This window comes from Geotrypetes seraphini, chromosome 3, assembly GCF_902459505.1.
Source record: "Geotrypetes seraphini chromosome 3, aGeoSer1.1, whole genome shotgun sequence".
Lineage (NCBI taxonomy): Eukaryota > Metazoa > Chordata > Amphibia > Gymnophiona > Dermophiidae > Geotrypetes > Geotrypetes seraphini.
In genome coordinates this window covers 240,250,780-240,273,993 of record NC_047086.1, presented here as the reverse complement: position 1 = coordinate 240,273,993, position 23,214 = coordinate 240,250,780, and the positions used below count along the sequence as shown (strand labels likewise).

At 47.4% G+C, this 23,214-nt stretch overlaps 1 protein-coding gene across 4 annotated transcripts in view; it reads left to right on the top strand.

Moving 5' to 3' along the window:
• The window catches only part of ENPP3 (ectonucleotide pyrophosphatase/phosphodiesterase 3), a 212,514-nt gene that overhangs the window by 109,296 nt on the left and 80,004 nt on the right, over positions 1-23,214 (top strand). For all 4 annotated transcript variants that reach the window (XM_033938316.1, XM_033938317.1, XM_033938315.1 and 1 more), the window contains 3 exons: positions 10,635-10,743; positions 13,251-13,379; positions 20,961-20,992. In XM_033938316.1, coding sequence (XP_033794207.1) covers positions 10,635-10,743; positions 13,251-13,379; positions 20,961-20,992 — 270 coding nt within the window. The remainder of the gene's footprint in view (positions 1-10,634; positions 10,744-13,250; positions 13,380-20,960; positions 20,993-23,214) is intronic.

The following is a 23,214-nucleotide window of genomic DNA, read 5'->3' as shown; positions in this document are numbered from 1 at the left end:
CAGGAGGGGGCGGGGAAGGAGCGTATGGAGGTGGGTGGGGCAGAGAAGAGGGTGGTTGGAGGGGCACCACTGCCACGGGCTCTTCTCACTCTCGCTACGCCACTGTTTGTGCTGTATGTGACAGGGCAAGACCTAAATGTAACTGAGCCAAATTTAAGACTGCTGTAAAAGAAGTGTAAAGAACAGAAGAGTTCTTTTACTAAGCTGCAGTATGCCAACTCTAGACTCTGTCCCTTCTGCCATGCTGCGCCAACTAATCGGTTTACAAAATTTACATACATCATTTTAAAACAGTAACATAATAAAATGAACATAAAAACCAACCTTAAAAACCATGGCTAGAAAATTATAGCATAACTTTGCATAATAACAATCATAAGCAGTTTATCGATTCTACCAGAGAAGGAAGTTATGTCTAGAAAAAGGCGTCTACAAATAACTACGTTTTAAGTCATTTTCTAAACACGGCCATTATTGAAGAAATAGGAAAATCAATCATTTTCGAGCAGTGCTAAAAGTGGCCTTAGTGTGCAGGAAAGACCCATGCTGGGGATAGTGCAGGTCATTTTTTAGTGCTGCTTAGTAATAGAGTCCCATTGCGAGAATAACCTTGGAAGTTTTTATTGGTGCAATTTTGGAATATGCATCTTTTGTCAAATATTTGATTTTCTGAAATCCCAAGAGAGGAAAGAATTGAACAGAAAATCTTGGCCCATGAAAGTCTTGTCCAGGAAGTGCAGATATTTTTGGTCAGAAAAACTAACGGCCTCTTTTACAAAGCCGCACAGCAACAACCCCGAAGTCCTTTAAATCTCGATGGGCTTTGGGGCCATTAGCGCAGCGCAGCCGCTAGCGTGGCTTTGTAAAAGAGGCCGTAAATTTTAAAAATAAAGCAACTATAGTGGTTTATTTGCACCACAAAAACAAAACTACAGTGTTCCTCCGGTCGTTTGCGGTTGGCAGTTTGCGGTCCCGGTCATTCGCGGTATTTTCTGAGTGCGAACCGCCGACAAGGAGAGGGCAGCGGGAGAGGCAGAAGAAGCAGCCGGAGCGCCGGCGAGTGCAGGAAATCACTCGCTGTATGCTCCGACCACCTCTTCCTGCACTAAGTCGGGCTTTATCCAATCAGGAGCTGTTTTGACACGCAGCTCCTCATTGGTAAGGCCCGACTTAGTGCAGGAAGAGGCGGTCGAAGCATACAGCGAGAGATTTCTTGCACTTGTTGGCGCTCCGGCTGCTCTCTCCTGCTGCCCTCTCCAGTCTCCCCCATGAAAAACCGTATTCGCGTTTTTTCAAGATTCGTGGGGGTTCCTGGAACGGAACCCCCATGAATATCTGGGGAGTGCTGTACTTTCATTTCACACATTGTCACTCAAACCGTCCCCACAACCCTATCCCTGCCCTCAAGCCCAACGCTCACTGTGGAAAAGTACTTCCAGGTACTTGGAATCATGCTAGACTTCACCCTCTCCCTTGGGCCCCAAATATCCAACTCTGCAAAAAACTTTTCCACAGCTTGAAGCAATTAAGGCTGATCAGACTTTACTTCTACAGCCACCGCTTTACTATACTGGTCCAAATGCTTATTCTAACACAACTTGACTACTGCAACACCCTCTAACAGACATAACCTCCTCCAATATGTACAAACTCCAATTGATTCAAAACACTGCAATCAGACTGATCTTTGGCTTGAAGAAATATGACCACATTTCTGCCTACTATCGCAAACTTCACTGGCTACCCATAAATACTAGGATTTTGTTTAAACTGTCCTGCACCATCTTTCATGCCCTCGACTCCAGTACTCCTGAACAAATTATCCACTTCTTCTCCAACTCCTCCTTCATATGTACCAGAATCAATAGCACTCATCAACTATCATCCCCTCATCCAGAGGAGTGAAATATAAATAAATATTCAACACACTGTTCACATACATTGCCACAAGAACCTGGAACAACCTTCCCACTTCTATAAGGACAGAGACAAACTACCTCTCCTTTAGTTGACGAGTACTTCTTTGAGAAATTACTTATCACTCAGTAGTTCCTCCAGCTTACCTAGCTAAAATCGTCTTCTCGTTGCCCTATCAATCTTGTTGTTATTCCCCCTCTTATCCCATTTGCATAACTGTAATTATCCCAGGACAAGCAGGCAGCATATTCTTAACACATGGGTGACGTCACCGACGGAGCCCTCGGTACGGACCTTTTTAACTAGAAGTTTCTAGTTGGCCGCACCGCGCGTGCGCGAGTGCCTTCCCGCCCGACGGAGGAGTGCGTGGTCCCCAGTTTCTTCGTTTCCGCGGAGCGAAGAAGACGCGTGTATTTTTTCAACGACCGTTGAATCACTTTTCTGCCTTCCCGCTCGCGCTTTTTTCCTGAATTTGTCCTTCCTTACCTTCGGGTTTACTTTTCTTTAATTTGCAAAAAAAAAAAAAAAAAATACTTTGATTTTTCCCTTTCTTTCGTTTTTGCCCCGGCGGGGCCTGTTGCCATTATACAGGCCTCGGACTTCGATTTTGCGGAGGCTATCTTCCCCTTCATGCCCCCGCAGGTCGGTTTTAAGAAGTGCCAGCGGTGTGCACGCCCGATCTCCATAACTGACCCACACAATTGGTGTTTGCAGTGTCTGGGTCCGGAGCATCGGGCGGACTCCTGCACCCGCTGTGCCACTCTGCAAAAACGAACGCTTAAAAACCGAAGAATCCAACAAACCCTTCTCTTCGGCACCGAGTCGGCGATGGACTCCTCATCTTCAACGGCGGTACCTCCAAAATCGGCAGAATGTTAGGCATGATAAAGAAAGGAATCACGAGTAGATCGGAGAAAGTCATAATGCCGCTTTATAGAGCAATGGTCAGACCACACTTGGAATACTGTGTCCAACATTGGTCTCCCAACCTAAAGAAGGATATAAAACTGTTGGAGAGGGTGCAGAGACGAGCAACGAAGTTAATAAGAGGTATGGAGAACTTGGAATATGAGGAACGACTCAAGAAACTGGGACTGTTCTCCCTTGAGAAGAGGAGGCTGCGAGGGGACATGATCGAGACGTTCAAAATGCTGAAAGGCATCGATAAAATAGAGCAGGAAAATAAATTATTTACATTGTCCAACGCGACACGGACAAGAGGACATGGTTTGAAGCTAAGGGGGGACAAGTCCAGGACAAATGTCAGGAAGTACTGTTTTACGCAGCGAGTGGTAGACGCCTGGAATGCTCTCCCAAAGGAGGTTATTAAGGAATCCACTGTGCTGGGATTCAAAGGCAAATTAGATACACATCTCCTTATGAGAGGCATAGAGGGATATGGGTGACTAAAACTACATCAGGTGTATACCTGACTGGGCCTCCGCGTGTGCGGATCGCCGGACTCGATGGACCATGGGTCTGATCCGGAGATGGCAGTTCTTATGTTCTTATGTTCTTATGTCATCCTCGACGCCGACCGACCCCGCATCGGCGTCGCAGGCGCCAGGTAAGCCGGCTAAGAAGCCTTCCTCTTCCCTCGAGCGCCCTCCAGCTACGGTGGCGACACCGTCCCTACCGGCATCGCACCGGTCCCGCAAACGCTCCGCCCCGATCTCGGTGAGTGCCTCGTCATCGGCCTCCTCATCGCCGGGGCGTGGAGCGGCATCAAAGGAACCGAAGAAAAAGAAAGCGGTTCCGATGCCACCCCTGGATGACCGTATCTCGGCCATCCTACAAGCTCAGCTCAAGGAGCAGTTGAAGAAACAACTTGAACAACTGTTACCCTCTATCTTGGCACCGCTCCTTCCGGTACCAGACCGGCCCGAGCCCCGCACCGAGCCCCCGGTGTCCACTCCTACGGTACCGGTGGACACCTCTATGCCGATCCTTTCGGCCCAGCAACTTCATGACGATCCGGTGGTTCATTCCCAGGCCACATTGGATCCTTCTCGGCACCAGGCGGCACGGCATGCTTCTCGGGACCGAGATCGACGCCGATCGTCCTCCCCTGGTACCGTTTCCGTCCGCTCTGGTAAGTCTTTGTCCAAGACTCGCCACACCGCGCCCTCCACCCCGGTGTCTCGACATGCACCAGAGATCAGGGACCCTGATTTATGGGAGGAGACTCCTCTCGGTACCGAGGAGGATCCCTCCTCATCTGATGAGGAACCATCGGCACCCGATGCCACATCTAAACCAGAACAGTCCTCATTTTCTAAGTTTCTAAGGGAAATGTCTGCAGCCCTGTCCCTTCCCTTAGAATCTGACTCAAAGAAGTCTCAAGCCTTCCTGGAGGCTTTAGATTTCGAACAGCCTCCTAAAGAGTTTCTCAAGCTCCCCGTTCATGACATCCTACGGGAGACCTTTTACAAAAACTTAGAGAACCCCCTTACGGTACCGGGGGCTCCACGTAAGCTGGACAACCTTTATCGAGTCATCCCTATTCCGGGGTTCGACAAATCTCAATTGCCCCATGAGTCCCTTCTGGTGGAATCCACTTTAAAGAAGACTCAGGGCTCCAGTGTCTATGCCTCTACCCCTCCTGGCAGAGAAGGTAAGACCATGGACAAGTTTGGCAAGAGGCTTTACCAGAATGCCATGCTTGCCAACAGGGCAAACAACTATTCCTTCCATTTTTCTTTCTACCTAAAACACTTGGTCCAACAACTGTCTGCCCTCCAGAAGTATCTTCCTGAGCGCAAGGTCCCGCTGTTCCAACAACACATCTCTGGCCTTCTCCAAATGCGCAAATATATGGTCCGCTCTATTTACGACTCCTTCGAGCTCACCTCTCGGGCCTCTGCCATGGCCGTAGCCATGCGTCGCCTAGCCTGGCTCAGAGTTTCCGACCTGGACATCAACCACCAGGATCGTTTGGCCAACGCCCCCTGTCTCGGGGATGAACTCTTTGGAGAGTCACTGGATTCCACCACCCAGAAACTCTCGGCCCATGAAACCAGGTGGGACACCCTGATCAAGCCGAAGAAGAAGGCTCCGCCTGCCCGACCCTATCGGCCTCAATCATCTTACCAGCGGAGGTTCTCAGCCAGGCCACTCAATCCGCCTCCCCAACAATCTCGGCGACCTCGCCAACAGCAGCACCACGCCCAGGCTCGATCTCAGGCCACTCAATCCTCTAAGCCACCTCAGCCTGCTAAGCAGTCTCAGCCCTTTTGACTCTTCTCTCCAGGGCATAGCCAGTCATCCACCCTCGCTGCCTCTTCCACAGCCTATCGGGGGTCGTCTCACCATTTTCTCCAGCCGTTGGGAAGTCATCACGTCGGACCAGTGGGTCCTCAACATCATCCGCCACGGCTACTCTCTCAACTTCCAGACTCGTCCACCGGACAACCTTCCCGTAGAGTCTGCTTCACACTCATCTCAAACCCCCCTCCTACTGAGGGAGGTTCAATCCCTCCTCCTTCTCAATGCCATCGAAGAAGTACCTCCAGATCAAAGGGGTCAGGGATTCTACTCCCGCTACTTCCTGGTTCCCAAAAAGACGGGAGACCTCCGTCCCATTCTCGATCTCAGGGACCTCAACAAGTGTCTGGTCAAGGAAAAGTTCAGAATGCTCTCCCTTGCCACGCTTTACCCTCTTCTTTCTCAACACGACTGGCTATGTTCCCTGGACCTCAAAGAGGCCTACACTCACATCTCCATCAATCAGAATTCTCGCCGCTACCTGCGGTTCCAGGTGCTACACCACCACTATCAGTACAAAGTGCTACCGTTTGGCCTCGCTTCCTCCCCCAGAGTCTTCACCAAGTGCCTTATAGTGGTGGCGGCCTTCCTCAGGTCTCACAACCTCCAGGTGTTCCCCTACTTGGACGATTGGTTGGTGAAAGCACCTACGTCTCAACTTGTGCTACAGGCTACTCATCACACCATCTCTCTCCTCCACCTCCTGGGGTTCGAGATCAACTACCCCAAGTCGCATCTGCTTCCCACCCAGCGACTTCAATTCATTGGAGCAGTTCTGGACACCACGCTGATGAGGGCCTTTCTTCCCTCCGATCGTCACCGGACCCTGCTCCATCTCTGCCGTCAGGTACTCATGCATCCCTCCATTCCTGCCCGACAGATGATGGTCCTCCTGGGTCACATGGCCTCGACGGTGCACGTCCTTCCTCTGGCACGTCTCCACCTTCGTACACCTCAGTGGACTCTCGCCAACCAATGGTCACAGACGACAGATCTTCTTTCTCATCCCATCTCTGTGACATCATCTCTTCAGCAATCTCTCCAATGGTGGTTGAACTCCTCAAATCTTTCCAGGGGTCTACTTTTTCATCTACCCCCTCACTCTATGATCATCACCACGGATGCGTCCCCCTATGCGTGGGGAGCTCACCTAGGAGATCTACGCACCCAGGGACTTTGGACCCCACAGGAGCGTCGTCATCACATAAATTTCCTGGAACTCAGAGCCATGTTCTACGCCCTCAAGGCTTTCCAACATCTTCTCTGCCCTCAAGTCCTCCTCCTGTGCACAGACAATCAAGTCGCCATGTACTACATAAACAAGCAAGGCGGCACCGGATCTCGCCCCCTTTGTTTGGAGGCTCTGCGCATCTGGACCTGGGCCACGGACCGCAATCTCTTTCTCAGGGCGGTCTATATCCAGGGCGAACAGAACTCTCTGGCCGACAACCTCAGCCGCATCCTTCAACCTCACGAGTGGACGTTGGACCCTCCGACTCTGCTCTCCATCTTTGCTCGATGGGGTACTCCGCAGGTGGACCTCTTTGCAGCACCTCACAACCATCAGCTGCCCCAATTCTGTTCCAGACTCTTCTCTCCTCACCGTCTGGCTCCGGATGCATTCCTGCTCGACTGGAGGGATCGGTTCCTGTATGCCTTCCCTCCACTTCCTCTGATGTTGCGGACCTTGTCCAAACTCCGCAAGGACAACGCCACCATGATTCTTATCGCACCTCGGTGGCCTCGCCAACACTGGTTCTCACTCCTGCTCCAACTCAGCTCCAGGGAACCCATTCTCCTTCCTGTGTTTCCTACTCTACTTACGCAGCAACATCAGTCTCTACTGCATCCCAATCTGTCTTCGCTCCACCTGACAGCTTGGTTTCTCTCGGGCTGACCTCTCCAGAGAACCTATCTCAGCCGGTCCGCCTCATCTTGGATGCCTCCAGGAAGCCAGCCACCCTTCAATGTTACCATCAGAAATGGACCAGATTCTCCTCGTGGTGTCTCCGGCATCATCAGGAACCCACCTCCTTAGCGGTGGAAACTGTATTGGAATATTTGCTCTCGCTGTCCAATGCTGGCCTCAAAACTACCTCCATCAGAGTCCACCTCAGTGCCATCACTGCGTTTCATGAGCCTATTCTCGGAAAACCCCTCACGGCTCATCCTCTGGTTTCCAGATTTATGAGAGGCCTCTTCAATATCAAACCACCTCTCAAGCCTCCTCCTGTCGTCTGGGACCTGAATGTGGTACTCTCAGCTCTCATGAAACCTCCATTCGAGCCTCTTGCCACAACTTCACTTAAACTCCTTACCTGGAAGGTGCTTTTCCTGATTGCCATCACCTCTGCCAGGAGGGTTAGCGAACTGCATGCACTGGTTGCCGACCCACCGTTCACTGTTTTTCACCATGACAAGGTTGTTCTGCGTACCCACCCTAAATTCCTCCCCAAGGTGGTCTCGGCTTTTCACCTCAACCAGTCCATTGTGTTGCCCGTCTTCTTCCCTAAGCCTCACTCGCATCCTGGGGAACAGGCGTTGCACACGCTGGATTGTAAGCGTGCCCTTGCTTACTACCTTGATCGTACCAGAGCTCACCGAACATCACCTCAGCTATTTTTATCTTTCGATCCCAACCGTTTGGGTCGTCCTGTCTCCAAACGGACACTTTCAAATTGGCTTGCTGCCTGTATTGCATTCTGCTATGCTCGGGCCGGTCTCTCACTGGAAGGAACTGTCACGGCCCACAGAATCCGAGCTATGGCTGCTTCTGTAGCTTTCCTCCGTTCCACGCCCATCGAGGAAATCTGCAAGGCGGCCACTTGGTCCTCAGTTCACACGTTCACTACTCACTACTGTCTGGATGCGTTCTCCAGACGGGATGGACACTTCGGCCAATCTGTGTTACAAAATTTATTTTCCTAATGGCCAACCATCCCACCTCCCTCTTTGTTAGCTTGGAGGTCACCCATGTGTTAAGAATATGCTGCCTGCTTGTCCTGGGATAAAGCACAGTTACTTACCGTAACAGGTGTTATCCAGGGACAGCAGGCAGATATTCTTACGTCCCACCCACCTCCCCGGGTTGGCTTCTTAGCTGGCTTATACTAACTGGGGACCACGCACTCCTCCGTCGGGCGGGAAGGCACTCGCGCACGCGCGGTGCGGCCAACTAGAAACTTCTAGTTAAAAAGGTCCGTACCGAGGGCTCCGTCGGTGACGTCACCCATGTGTTAAGAATATCTGCCTGCTGTCCCTGGATAACACCTGTTACGGTAAGTAACTGTGCTTTGCCATCCTCTATGCAACTGTATTCCCTTCCCCTTCTGCCCTATCTGCTCTCAAGGACTAACCCTCCCTTATCAATGAGATGTACTAATACTACTCTTCCTACCTTTGGGCATCTTAACTTGTAAATCGCCTTGAACCAGTATTGGATAAATGCAATCCAGAAATTCAGATTAGATTAGATTTTCATGTGACCTTGCACAAAAGGTTTTACCCCTAATCCTGCATATAATCTTATCAAAATGAAGCAGTAAAAAAAATAAGAAATATACTCCCTTCTCAAAATCAACATAAAGCAGCTATGTCCAACAGTGTTAGCAGGACACTTCTCCCTCTGTATTCGCGGTTTCCGTATCTGTAGATTCGCTTGTTTGCGATTTTTCGGACGCTGACTCCACCCCCCAAAATTACATCATCACTAAAGTTCTTTTTCCTTTTACTGTACCGATAAAGTTTATCGCTTATCATTCACTCTGAAAATCGCTGCTTCCATGCTTTCTCCCACAAATTCGCTGCTTCCATGCTTCCCAGTGTGCACTGAGAAAAACGCTGCTTCCCAGTATCCATAGAGAGAAAGGCTTATTCCCAGCATGCTTGCCTAATCCAAGCCCAGAAATCGCTGCTTGCCTTTCCTTCAGTTATTCACAGTTTCAATAATAAAAACGAAGGCTTTTTCTAAAAACCGAGAATAACTTTTAAAAGGTTATTCACAGTTTTTTCATATTCACACCTATGGTCTTCCCGCATCCCCCGTGAATACGGAGGGAGAAGTGTATACACATTCATTGTTGAGAAGTTTGGTAAAAGCCTGAAGGAAAAATAATTTTGTTTGTAGATGACCCCCCAAAATTGCAATACAGTAGTCACACCATGAAGTTAGAACAAATGAATAGAGATATGGAAAAGAGGGTCATGAGTTTGGAAGTGGTGCTGTGAAAGACTAAAAATTAATAACTTCTGTTTGATTACAGGAGACTGGTTCAGTGGAAGGAGCAAGAATTTTAAATATGTGATGTCTGGTTTCTGCTAGTTGTTTTTTTGAAGACAGCTTGAAGAAAGTGAAATAATTTTATATTTCTTTATTGTAGACTCTTAGGGGTGTAGTTAACAATAGGCTAGATTCACTAAGGACACCAATCATGTCCCTACCAGTTTGCGACCCGATTTTCCTCCAACCCGATTCACTAACCTCTGTGCCGATACTCCTCTGATCTGTTCCCGATCCGTGCATGCAAATGAGAGGAAGAGGCATGCAAAGTAGGCAGGCAGTGATTCACTAAACAAATCTGGAATATAAGAACATAAGCATCGCCTCTACTGAGTCAGACCACAGGTCCATCATGCCCAGAAGTCCGCTCCCGCGGTGGCCCCCCAGGTCAAATGACCTGTAAGTCATCTATTACTCTAAAGCATTTTGTATTGCATAGTACCCCTCTATTTGTACCCCTCAATCCCCTTTTCCTTCAGGAACCTGTCCAGTCCCATTTTGAATCCCACAATCCCCCTTTGATCTACCACTTCCTCTGGAATACCGACTGGGCTGGCCAATCAACAAAAGAAGCGACTGCTAGGGACCAGTCGCTCATGTGCTTTCTGTGCTTCTCATCTGCCCCGAATCTCCTTTTGCCTCCCTGACTCGCTGCCCTGCTCTCACCCCGATTCTCCTCTTGCTGCCCCGACTCACCACCCCAACTCTCCTGCCCTTCCCTCGCAGTGCGAGCCTGTGGTTTAAAGCGGGTTAAAACCACAGGCTCACGAAGTATTAAAAAAGTAAAAAAAAAAAAAGCTCTCAGCTCTGTAAGCATGCGCAGACCATCTACAGACAAAGAAGATGGTCTGCACATGCTTCAGGATCGCTCACTAGTGATCCGCGTGGTCGGTGGGGGGGGCGTTCCTCCGATCGCCCACATTTGCATGCTGACCCATTGAGAATTTCTCAGCTTGCCACAGATCTCACGATCGGCAGGTTAGTGAATCGAGCCCAATGTGAGCTACCATTAAGATGAGGTATTTTACCACTAACATGCTATTTTAGCACAGGTCTTATTTTATGCACTTAGACCTAGTTACTTGGGTTAACAATAAAATAACACATCTTAACCATAGCCCCTTCATGGCTGCTTGCTCCTGAAATGCTGGAGATGTTTTTTGTTCTTCCACAGGTAATCAAAGCTCTGCAGCTTGCAGATCAGACCATTGGGATGCTCATGGATGGCCTGAAACAAAGGAATCTGCACAACTGCGTTAATCTAATTGTTCTGGCTGATCACGGTAGGCTCCTCTGCTTCTTTTCATGTTTCAGATTGCACAATATGCTCTCACTTCTTATTCCTTGGTCTCCACTAAAGGCATTAATACGACAATGTGGTCATCAACTAACAACAAATGCAGGGTCCTTTTAGTAAAGCTCAGTGAGTGTGCTAAAAGAATTAGTGCATGCTAAATAAGAACATAAGAATATCCATACTGGATCAGACCAATGGTCCATCCAGCCCAGTGTTTCTCAACTTCTTCAAGCTAAATACCCCCTAACAAATATCAACCAAGTACCCCCTACCCCGACCCCCTGATGGTCAGTGTGATTCGAAGGACTGTATAGCAAATATACATCAATAAATTAATATAGTAATGGCATTTCAGTTTTTTTCCCTTTGATTAATATTTTCCCTTGCATCTTTCTGTCTTCAAGTATTCTTTCTCTATAGCCCTCAAGGAGAAAACTCTCTCAGGCTTTTCTAGTCTACGTTCCCTTTTTTAAAATTTATTATTTTGTTGCACAAATCTAAGCAGAAGTATCTTTAACTAACAGACTAAAAAGCAGTAATTGAGACTCTTTGGAGATCTGATTTCTATTTTCTATAGAAAGCATTCAGATCTGTATAAACTGTATGCCAATGGTTTCCTTTCTTCCTCCATGAATTAGTATTTCCAAATGGGTTGTTTTGCACATAGGATGACCGGAATAAGTCTTCCTCTTAAGCCAGTATATATTGGATGCAGACTTAACCCCCCCCCTTTTACGAAGCCGCGTTAAGACTTTTTTATATTGCCGGCCGTGGTGTTATTAGCTCCGACGCTCATAGAAATCCTATGAGCAATGGAGCTAATACTGCTGTGGCCAGCAATAAAAAAATTCACTGTTCCTTCAGGAAAAAGGCTCTGGCCAACTTACTTTTGTTGTGTGAGGTCCTTGAGTCATGGGTGGCTATGAGTAATTGCAAGGAAGCAAGTCTAGTAGTCAAGAACTAGGACTAGATTGATCCTCAGGCCTTCTAAAGGGAAGCTAAGGGGCATTATTGGTAATTTAAAGACCAAGCTGTGACCAGAAGAGACCAAGGAGTCCTGTGTTGTAGAAAAGTATATCACTGTCTGTAAAGTAAAACAGTACAATTGTGTAATCTGACCTGAATTTGACTGAAATGATGTGAGCTTGTCTCTTTGTCTATCTACATTACTTTAAAACCCGAGTCTCTTTGCTGTTCTTGAGGAAAAAGGGAGAATGTGGCAAAGTGGTTAAAGCTACAGCCTTAGCAACCTACGGTTGTGGGTTCAAACCTATGCTGCTCCTTGTGACCCTGGACAAGTCACTTAATCTCCCCATTGCTCCAGGTACATTAGATAGATTGTGAGCCTGTCAGGACAGACAGGGAAAAATAACTGAGTACCTGAATAAACCATTCCGAACTCTCCTAGGAGAACAGTATAGAAAATTGAATGAATGAATGTAACCCAATACTTACCCCCCTCTTTAAAAAAGACACTTGCTAAACGCTAACACATGCATGTTATCCTATGGACGCGTTATTGGTTAGCGCATGTGTTGATTTAGTGCACGCTAAAACGCTTAATGCGCCTTTGTAAAAGAGGTCCTTAGTCCTGCAAGTCTATACTAGGATATACCCATGTTTTCTGTTAAAGTATACCTTGAAATAATACCCACTCATACTAATGTAATATAATAACCCGACAGTGACAGTATTCTTAATATTTGCTTGAACGTAAAATGGTGGTGATGGCTTAAGCTAAACAGAAGGTATCTCAAGGCCTGCAAAATATTTTGTTAGCCCAGGTGATTGGGGTTTTTTTTTTCTGCCTCTTAAGTTTGACCATCCCTTTTTTACAGTTCATCCTTTTTAAATGTCAAATGAGTTTTATTGATAGTTTCTTTTAAAATCTGTTGACTATGCTGTTGTCTAAATAACCATCCTCCTGGTGAAATCTTATAGGCTAACCAATTTATGGAGGTGTGTGAGCTTTAGAAGACCATGGCTTACTTTATCAAATCCTCTGTCATTTTGTTATTCTTGACTAAGTTGGCTAACCCTCTAGGATAATGACATTTGAGACCTGTTGAACTGATACTTTTTCTGTCTTCTCCCCTTCTTATGATATCCTATTTCTCCTTAAACCCAGCTTTAGTGCCAATCATTAACATTGATGTATTTATAATGGTCCAAGCACTCCCTTCCTTCTTCTGGGTTTCCCTTGTTATTCCACCACAATCCCTGCATGCTTAGCAAGTCCCTTTGCTATTTACTGTACATTGTTGACATTTTCAGAATGAAAATGGCTTCCCAGGAGATTTCTCTATTTGTTGTGCAGGATAGGTCTACTGCCTTCTCTCATTGCATTCATATAGAATTTCTCTTTTTGCTAAGCACTTTGATCTTCATGAGCTAAGTAAATAAAATAGAAACAGCTCCTGTTGAATAGAGCTATGGTATCTGGCTGGAATAACATGCCTTAAAATGTTTGAAATTGTTCCTTTGCTTGTTTAGGCATGGATAAAACATTCTGTGAACAATTGGAATACATGACAGATTACTTTAAAGAAATTAACTTCTACATGTATGACGGACCAGCAGCTCGTATTCGGTCAAAAAATGTCCCAAAAGACTATTTTACCTGTAAGTATGTATTACGACAGCTCAGCTGAATTCAGATATACCGTAATCAAAACTGCATAAGAGTGCAATAACTTGAGAAAGCATGGGATAAGCACAGAACATTAGTCCCGATCCCAGAGCGTCTTGTGAGGCTTTTCCAAATAAAACCCCTCTGTACAGTGTTTAATTAGAAGGGCTTATCTTGTATTAAGGCTCTGAAAAAAGCTGATATGCATAACACAGCTTCTTCCCGTTCCCCCAGGGAGTAAATAAGAGCAAAGGGAATATTCTATACAGCAAAACATATGAATAATGTAAGGGCCTAGGTGGGCCACAAGGGACTTGTAGTCATGGGTAGGGTTACCAGATTTTTTCTTCAGAAAAAGGATGCATGGCCCCGCTCCGTTCTACCCAGCCCCTCCCCATTCTGCCCACAGCCCTGCTCCATTCCACCCCCCAACCCTGGCCCCACACAAACTTCATCTCTTCAGGGCCTCTGCACATGTGCAGATGCAAGATGATGATGTCACACACATGCATGCAAGCGACATTAATGCGTCGCATCTGCACATGTGTTTTTCAAAAGCCAGACGAACTGCTGGGTTTTGAAAACCCGTCCAGACACATGGACAGTCCTCTAAAAAGAGGGCATGTCTGGGTAGATCCAGACATCTGGTAATCCTAGTCTTGGGGCCACATTTACACTTGAACAGTAGTACCAAGGAAAGAACACTCACAACGCCCGTAATATCACAGCCAATAATCCACTTTATTCAGTTAGCACACTCTCATACAGATTCAAGAAGAGTTAGAAAAAGTTATATAAAAAAAAATAAGAAAAGACACAAATTTAAACTACAATTCTGGTTTTAGATACAAACTTAGAGGCAGTACACAAAAGACATAAGAAGTTATATCCCATGACAAATATCTTTGGGCTAGATTCACTACGCAAACCGATCGTGTACTGATTGGTTTGCGACCCCGACTCGATTCACTTACCTTCTGGCTGATCCTGTCCGCACCTGACCCAATCCACGCATGCAAATGAGGAAAATGGCATGCAAATCTAGGAAGGCAGCGATTCACCAACATTTTTCAGGCACACCGACTGGGCTGGCCAATCTGAAACCAAGCGACTGATGAGGACCAGTCGCTCATTCCTTTCCTACTCTCTCCTGCACTGAAATACCAGCCCTGCAGCCCTGAAACTCCCTGCTTGTAGCTGACCATGGATACCGATAGGTGGAGAAATTTATCCATACTTGTGAAGTGTGAGGTAGCCATGTGTGCGGTACGTGGAGGAGCCAGACCAGCAGCAGCAGGAACAGCCCTTGGGGGAGTTTAATAAAGAAGAGCTTCAGGAAGTTTATAAGGTTCAGCCCTGAAAAAACTCTGCTCTCTGCCGCCCTGCCTGCTGAGTCTTTGGGGAACAATGCCACCCCGACTTTCTTGCTCTCTGCCGCCCTTCCCCACAGTGCAGCCTCGCTTTAAAACCACGGGCTCACACTGCGGGGAAGGGCAGGAGAGTCGGGGCGGGTTTCATATTCAGTTCCGTGTCTGGCAGTTTCCCCCCCTTGGCTTTTTTAAAAGAGGCTGCAGCGAGTCCACCTTTGCCTGCCACTTTGCCTGCCATTACTTCCCCAACCCTTCCCCCTTTGTTTTGACCTCGCTGGTGCATGAGAGCAGCGCATGCGCGGATCGCATGTACAGACATCAATGATGGTCTGCGCATGCGTCGCGATCGGATTTCAGCGATCCGTGGGATCACTTGTGGGCGTGTTTCCAATTAGGTGATTTGCATGGGGAGCCTTTAGTGAATGGATTGCCCAGCAAGATTCGGAAACGGAGCGGAACAGGATCGGACAGGTAAGGGGGCTTTAGTGAATCTAGCAGTCCTTAGACCTAGGAAAAGCGACTTCCTACCTGCTGTGTTAAGCCCCAGTTTTTATCCTTTTTTAACTTTTACCCACCCACTGACTATATGGTCTGGCTGCAAGCCAGATCAAACCTGTATAAGCTTTAGTTTTAGTTCCCCCTTTGTTCTCAGCCATCTTGCCCACTGTGTTTTTCAGGTCAAGACCTTGCAAAAAGATACAGCCCAAGTTTGCTGATAACTACCCGGAAGGGTGTCTCTGACCTATTCATTCTTGTCAAATATCCTGCTGCTTTGCAGGAGTTATCAATTGCTTTTGTCTGAAAAAAGCATGCCATTCAGGGCAAGATTCTCAAAAGTTTAACACGTTGCTAAACTGTTTTCCGGCGGTTTAGCCTGTATGCAGTTTAATGGCAGATATCAAAACGGATTATCTCCGTCTTTAGCGAGGTTTCTAGCAGTCTCCGACATTGACATGCAAATGGACTCTTCAACATTGAAATGAGCCCTCTGGTGGATTCATAAAAAATGCTGAGTCATTTTTAAAAAACGGCGTCGGATTTTGACTAAAAAAAATGACTGGGCCAGAGGTGCTGGTCAGTGTCAGACTGCTAGAAAACCCAGCCAGTAAAAAAAAAAAATCCTACCCAAATGCCCCCCCCCCCCTCCCCCGGTAGCAGGAAAGATGCCCACTCTCTCCTGCTGCAAATAAAAAAAATAATTTAAAAAAATTCTGACTGGAACACCCCCTCTCCCAGGGCAGCAGGAGAGATGCCCATTCTCTTCTGCTAGTAGCAACCCCCCTTCCCCATCTCTGCTGCCCCCCTCCCCTTACCTAAACAGATGAGCTGGCAGGACATCTTCCTTGCAGCTGCTGCTGCATCATTTAACTGGGTATTCCTCACACCCAGTGCATCTTGGAATGCACCGGGGAGAGAACTCTGATTGGCCCAGGGTGTTTAAGGCCCCTCCTATGGTAGGGGCCTTAAACATCTTGAGCCAATCAGAGCCCCAGGCCCCTCCCCAGATGCATCAGGAAGGGACCTAAGGCTCTGATTGGCTCGGTCAGATTTTTTTTTTTTTTTATTATTTTTTTATTTGCAGCAGGAGAGAGTGGGCATCTCTCCTGCTGCTGGTGGGGGGAGAGTTGTGATGCAGCAGGACAGTGTGCTTTTGTTTTTAAATGTAGGAAACCTTCACTGCTGTCCGGCGATCATATTTGCATGTGCAATTTTTAAAAAAATGTCTCGGGTTTTTAGATTCGGTATGAAAATGGCTGCCTTAGCAGACCATTGCTATTTAACATGGGTTTTTGAAAATCCTGGCCTCAGTTCCCAGTCCTGTATCTCAGCATATTTTCTACTTTAATGATGAACAGTGTTTCAGCGTCTCCGCCTGAGTCAGTGGTCAAAAAGTCTTTTAGTATAAAAGATCAAAATACTGCCCAAACTGGTGAAAAAGAAACATGCTCGGGGGTTCAAGGGGGGTGGTCGTTGGGGGTTGTTTCGAGGGCAGGAGGGCCTGGGATCCCTCCTGCCCTTATTGTAGTGGGGGTAGGAGGTCCGCCTGGGCAGGAGGGGTTGGGCTCCCTCCTGCCTGATATTGTAGGGGGTGGGGGGGCGAGAGGCCAGGAGGGCTTGGGCTCCCTCCTGGCCTAAACGTAATGGGGGGATGCCGACGATCGCCGGGGCAAGAGGGCTTGGGCTCCCTCGTGCCCTGAACGTAGTCGGGCAGTTGGGGTGCCGCGGGGCAAGAGGGCTAGGGCTCCCTCTTGCCCCGATGCTGTCGGGGAGTCAGCAGGGCAAGAGGGCTTGGGCTCCCTCCTGCCACGATGCTGTCGGGGAGTTGGGGAGTCGGCGGGGCAAGAGGGCTAGGGCTCCCTCTTGCCCTGATGCTGTCGGGGAGTCGGGGAGTCAGCAGGGCAAGAGGGCTAGGGCTCCCTCTTGCCCCAATGCTGTCGGGGAGTCGGCGGGGCAAGAGGGCTAGGGCTCCCTCTTGCCCTGATGCTGTCGGGGAGTCGGCGGGGCAAAAGGGCTTGGGCTCCCTTCTGCCCTGATGCTGTTGGGGAGTCGGCGGGGCAAGAGGGCTAGTGCTCCCTCCTGCCCCGATGCTATCGGGGAGTCGGCGGGGCAAGAGGGCTTGGGCTCCCTCTTGCCCTAAACATAGTCGGGGGTTTGGGGTGCCGCGGGCCAGGAGGGCTTGGGCTCCCTCCTGCCCGGATCGTTTTAAGGTGGGGGGGATTCTGTAACCGGTGTTGTTTTTGACAGACACCAGTTACAGAATCCAGCTAAGGCTAAGAACTGGCTCCTCCTTCACCTAAAAGCCCTTGGGGCTTAGGCGGTTTTTTTTGTTCATTATGGGGTATAAGTGTAGACGTCGTGGGGGGATAAGTGTAGACGTAGTGGTGGTCTGGGCGTTTAAACAGCTGAATGTAGAGACAGGCCATTATCAAAAAAGGACTTTTTTTTGGTTATGGACATTTTCCCTGCTTCTGCTTTCAACGTTTAAGGCCTTAGGCCAAAAAGGGACTTAGACGGTTTTTTTTGATTATGCCCCTCTAACTTTCTTTATGCAAAAGGTTGTTTCTGCATTTCACATCAACCAGGAAGTGAGACTACCAGCCTTTCAACCTATGGGTTCTAAGAGGAAAGACAAGACTTTAAAACTTCTGGATGTCCGCAGAGTTCTCTTGCATTACCTAGAAGTGACTAATGAGTTCCATTTATCAGACCATCTCTTTGTCCTAACAAAAGAGTCCAGTCAAGGCAGACCAGCCTCCAAGGCCGCCATTTCCTGGTAGATTCATATAGCTTTCCCCTCCACCTACATTGTCTGTGACAATCAACTTCCAGTGTTGTTGAAAGTACATTCGACCTGAGGAGTAGCTTCCTCTTAGGGGGAATCACGCGATATCTCCAGAGAAGATATGTAAATCTGTGACATGGTCTCTCCTACACACTTTCACTAAATTCTATAGGGTGGATGAGGTAGTGCAAGAGGATTCTGCTTTTGGATCCTCAGTACTGAAAGCAGGCTTGTCTCTCCCACCCGGGATTTCAGACTGCTTAGGTACATTCCTAAGGTTCAGCATACCATTCTTATTTCACTGGAAAAAGAACTTAGGTTCTTACCTTAATAATATATTTTCCAGTAGATAGGAATGATATGCTGCCCCCCCTATGATTTGTGGTGTGCCTGTTTATGCCTTAAACTTCATGATCCTCTCCATAGCTAAGACTATGGATTAAGAATCATCTTGTAAATAGAATCTCAACAGAAAAGATAAGCTCAACTAATGTTCGGGCTAATGATATAACGGTCAATAATGAAACTATAATTTATAAAATGCATGACCATTGACAAAGAATAGCAAGAAATAAAAGAGCAGCCTGAACATTAGTTGAGCTTATCTTTTCTGTCGATATTCTATTTACAAGATGATTCTTAATCCATAGTGTGACTGGCAGTGAAGTCTTAGCTATGGAGAGGACCATGAAGTTTAAGGCATAAACATGCACACCAGAAATCATAGGGGGGGGGGGGCGGCATATCATTTCATTATTGGCTGTTATATCATTATATGAGCAAATCAGTCTTGGTTTCAGAGAGTTTCCTATGTCATTACTCCTGTTTTGTTTTTTTTTACTATACAGTAGAGCTCTTGCATGCTTTGGAACGAACTGAAGGGGGCAGCAGACTCCTTAGAGAAGGAGGAGGTTTCAAAAGGTGTGATTGTCATCTTTCTGCTGTATGGTTGTGCTGTATGGTTGGTTGTATGCAAGTTTATCTCATGCATATTTATTGTGATCATGAAAACATGATGGCAAGGTGTGCTTCCAGGAGAAAGTTGGGTAGCTATTCAATATGGTATTCTATCCTGGTAGGGGTCCCTAGGCAGTGGCGTACCAAGGGGGGGAGGTGGGGGGAGGGGGCGGTCCGCCCTGGGTGCATGCTCCAACGGGGTGCACAGCCGGCTGGATCCGGAACCTCCCGCGCTGCTTCAAACGGTACTTCAGCGCGGCTGCCCTACTTAGAGCACAGTTGGCAGCCGCACTGAAGTGAAGAAGGTCCCGCGATGACTGGGAAGAGGTAAGTGACGTCGGAGGTGGGGGGCGACCAGCAGCCGTAGTCATCGCGGGATCTTGCCACAACTAACTGTGTCTGCCGGCCCAGCCCCCTCCGACATCACTTACCTCTTCCATCGGAGCAGAAGCAGTCATTGCGGGATCTTTGGGACGGAGAAAGAAAGGAGGTCAGGGTGGCATGAAAGGGTGTGGAGGGTGACAAAGGGGGGTCAGGGTGCTTTGGAAACATGGTGAAGGGTGACAAAAGGGGGTCAGGGTGCTTTGGAAACATGGTGAAGGGTGACAAAAGGGGGTCAGGGTGCTATGGAATCACGCTGAAGGATGACAAAGGGGGGTTAGGGTGGTATGGATGCGTGGTGTAGGGAGAGAAAGGGGCAGATGCTGAAGGAATTGCAGGGAAAGAGACATAAGGGGGAACGATACTGCATGGAATTGGGTTGTAGGGAGCAAAAGTGGGCAGATGCTGATGGAAGTGGGGGGAAAGAGAGAGAAGGGGCAGATGATGGAAGTGGGGAGAAGGGGAAGATGATGGAACTGGGGAGAGAGAAGAGGGCAGATGATGGAAGGAGGGGATAAATAAAAGGAGGGCATATGAAGGGGGAAAAGGATTGAGTTAGGGAAATACTGGAGGGGATGAGGGAAAGAGGTGGCGAGCTGTAGGTAGACAGTAAAAAAGGAAATTGAGAGGGTAGTAAGAACGTAATCTAGATGGATGCAGAAAATAAATTGAAAAGGAAAATGAGAGAAGAAAGGGATTGCAGAAGAGAGGTGTGGGAGAGGGAAGGAGAGGAGAGAGATGCCAGACCATTGGGGTGAAACGAGAGATGGAAGGGGGAGGCATACAGTTTCTGGAAGGGGCATTGAAGGAGAGAAGATGCCATATAGGGACAGAGAGATGGCAGACAGTGGATGGAAGGAAGAGAGTAACAAGAAGATGAGGAAAGCAGAAACCAGAGAAGACAAAGGTAGAAAAAAAATTTTCTATTTATTTATTGCTTTAGGAGACATGTGTCACTGTTTCTGTGGTGTTGCATTGTATGCAGAGTCCAGCTTCTTGCTGGTTCAATTTAACCTTTGTCTATGTATTTCTATTTTATCCCCCCTTTTACAAAACTGTGGAGGGTTTTTTAGCGCCAGCCGTGGTGGTAGCAGCTCTGATGCTCAGAATTCTATGAGCGTCAGAGCTGTTACCACTGTGGCTAAAATCCACACTACAGTTTTGTAAAAGGGGGAGGGGTTAGTTTGTGATTACATATTCCATACTAGGCAAAGGTGTTTTCTGTGTTCTGTGTGTTTGAAAGACATGGTTTTCTGTTAGGATTGACGGTGTAGGATTGTTCTATACTAGTCTGGCTTGTTTAGTTTTACAATGGGTGTATTGATGTTCTGCTCACTGCATATGTAAGATGCTGCCTTTTCCTAGGTACTCATGTGTGATGTGTGGATTGTTACTAAAAATCATGTTTTTCGTACAGATGGGGGGAGGTGCCAAAAAATGATGGGCCCCAGGTGTCACATATGCTAGGTACGCCACTGTCCCTTGGTTTACAATCATCATTTGAGGGAGGGAGGGGGAATAAAAACAGCAAATTATTGTGTATCATAACAAGTTTTTGTCTCTCTTGTTTTTTTTTGAAACAGTTGATTCTGCTGGGATTGTTAAAAACCTCACAGTGAGTACATAAATAAGATGCAATTTATCAACTGAATTAAAATAATGTTGAAATGAAAATATGTGTGTGGTTGTGGTTGGTTTTTTTTTTAATTCAAACAAATATATAGGGAGAGCATCTTAGAAATGGTATTTTCAAAATGTTCCTCCCTATATACAGGTAAAGGTGCATATGCTATATGCACAGGCTATATAGATGCGTAATGTTACATGAAGGTTAAGGAGGTATTCCCTAGAGTGGAGTTAGAGCAAGGTTTGTATTTATACACTTACTTTTGGATTTTCAAAAGTGTGCATGCATTGTACCTAGAAAAATTATGCGCACAACGGAGGGAATTCATGAAAGGGTGTTAAACACATTAGCACACACTAACATGTTAGCACATGCTAACTGCTAAACATGCCCATTATATTCCTATGGGTGTCTTTAGCAGTTATCACGCGCTAATGTGGTTGCGGGGGCTAATGCGCTTAATAACCTTTCTTGATTCCCCCCTAATTAGCAGGTACAAATATGTGCACATAGGGGCTAATTTTATAAACGGCGTCTAAAAAATGGCACTGGCTGCATGTCAGTCACACTTAGGCGCCATATACAGAATCGCAGTTAGCAGTGCCTATGTAAAAGGTGCCTGAAATGTAGGCGAAGGTTTTAAAGGCTTACATTTCAGGTGCCTACGTTTTTAGAGAATTCCACTTAGCAGCGCCTAAGTCATGTTCTGCCCATAGAAACGCCTACTTAGACGTTAGGCGCCGCTAAACGCCATGCGATAAGCACTTATCTTATATAGAATTGGATAGGTGCTTATCACTCAATTATTATTATTTTTTAACTAATTACAGTGTTCCCCCAGTCATTTGCGGTCGGCAGTTCAAGGTCCCGGTCATTCGCGGTATTTTCCGACCATGAACCGCTGACAAGGAGAGGGCAGCGGGAGAGGCAGGAGAGAGTAGCCGGAGTGCCAGCGAGTGCAGGAAATCACTCATGGTATGCTCCGACCGCCTGTTCCTGCACTAAGTCGGGCCCTATCCAATCAGGACCTGCTTTTGACACTGATTGGTAAGGCCCGACTTAGTGCAGGAATAGGCGGTCGGAGCATAGCGCGAGTGATTTCCTGCACTCGCCGGCGTTCCGGCTGCTCTCTCCTGCCTCTCCCGCTGCCCTCTCCAGTCTCCCCCATGAAAAACCGTATTCGCGGTTTTTCAGGATTCACGGGGGTTCCTGGAACGGAACCCCCAAGAATATCTGGGGAGTACAGTATTAAGCTTATTAAGGGTATTTTGTCAATTAAGTTAGACACTCTTTAGAGAATCTGGCCCATAGTTTTCCTGGGGTAATTTTCAAAGCTTTGAATATCTGGCAAAGTCCTAGCAGAATGCATACTTTTCATTCATGCATACTTTTGTTGACATATCTGTAACATGTGGTGCAGAGTCTCTCTGTTTAGCACTGCGGATGAGATCTTTCTGCATCCTTTTCAGACAATTTTCACCTGTCCAGTAGCCCTTCCTGGAGCAGAAACTGCAGATCTTAAACACTCGAGGCCACCCTTCTGTGAGCATGAGGAGCATAGAATTAGTGGCTAGATTCGCTAACCTTACTAAAGCGTTTCGATCCGTGGCCAATCCAATCCCGGGTGACTGATTCACAAAAGACTGCGCATGCAAATGCTCTAATTGCAAACACGCCCACAAGCGATCCCACGGATCGCAGCAGAGCGATCCTGACGCATGCGCAGACCATCTTCTTTGCCTGTAGATGGTCTGCACATGCGCTGGCTTTCCTAACTTCCTTCATGCTCCCCGCGTGCAAACTGACCAATTAACTGCCACCTCTGCAGCTCAGAAGTAAAACCACGGGCTCGCAACAAGCTTTTTTAAAAAAGGAACTGTTAACTTGCTTTCCTCCATCCTTTCTCACGGCGTGTTCCGTTAAAACCACGGGCTCACGAGTATGGAACATACAAGAGCAGGGCCACAGAAAACAGGGCAGTCGGAAAGGACGTCAGTGACTGGTCCCCAGCAATCGCTTCTTTGTTGATCGGTCAGCCCAGTCGGTGTTCCATATTTTGCTTAGTGAATCGCTGCCTTCCTATTTGCATACCGTTTTCCCTCATTTGCATGTGCGGATTGGATTGAAGAATGATCAGCACACAGTTTAGTGAATCGGGTCAGTACACGATCAGTGGGCTTAGTGAATCTTGCCCTAATTCTCCTTTCAAC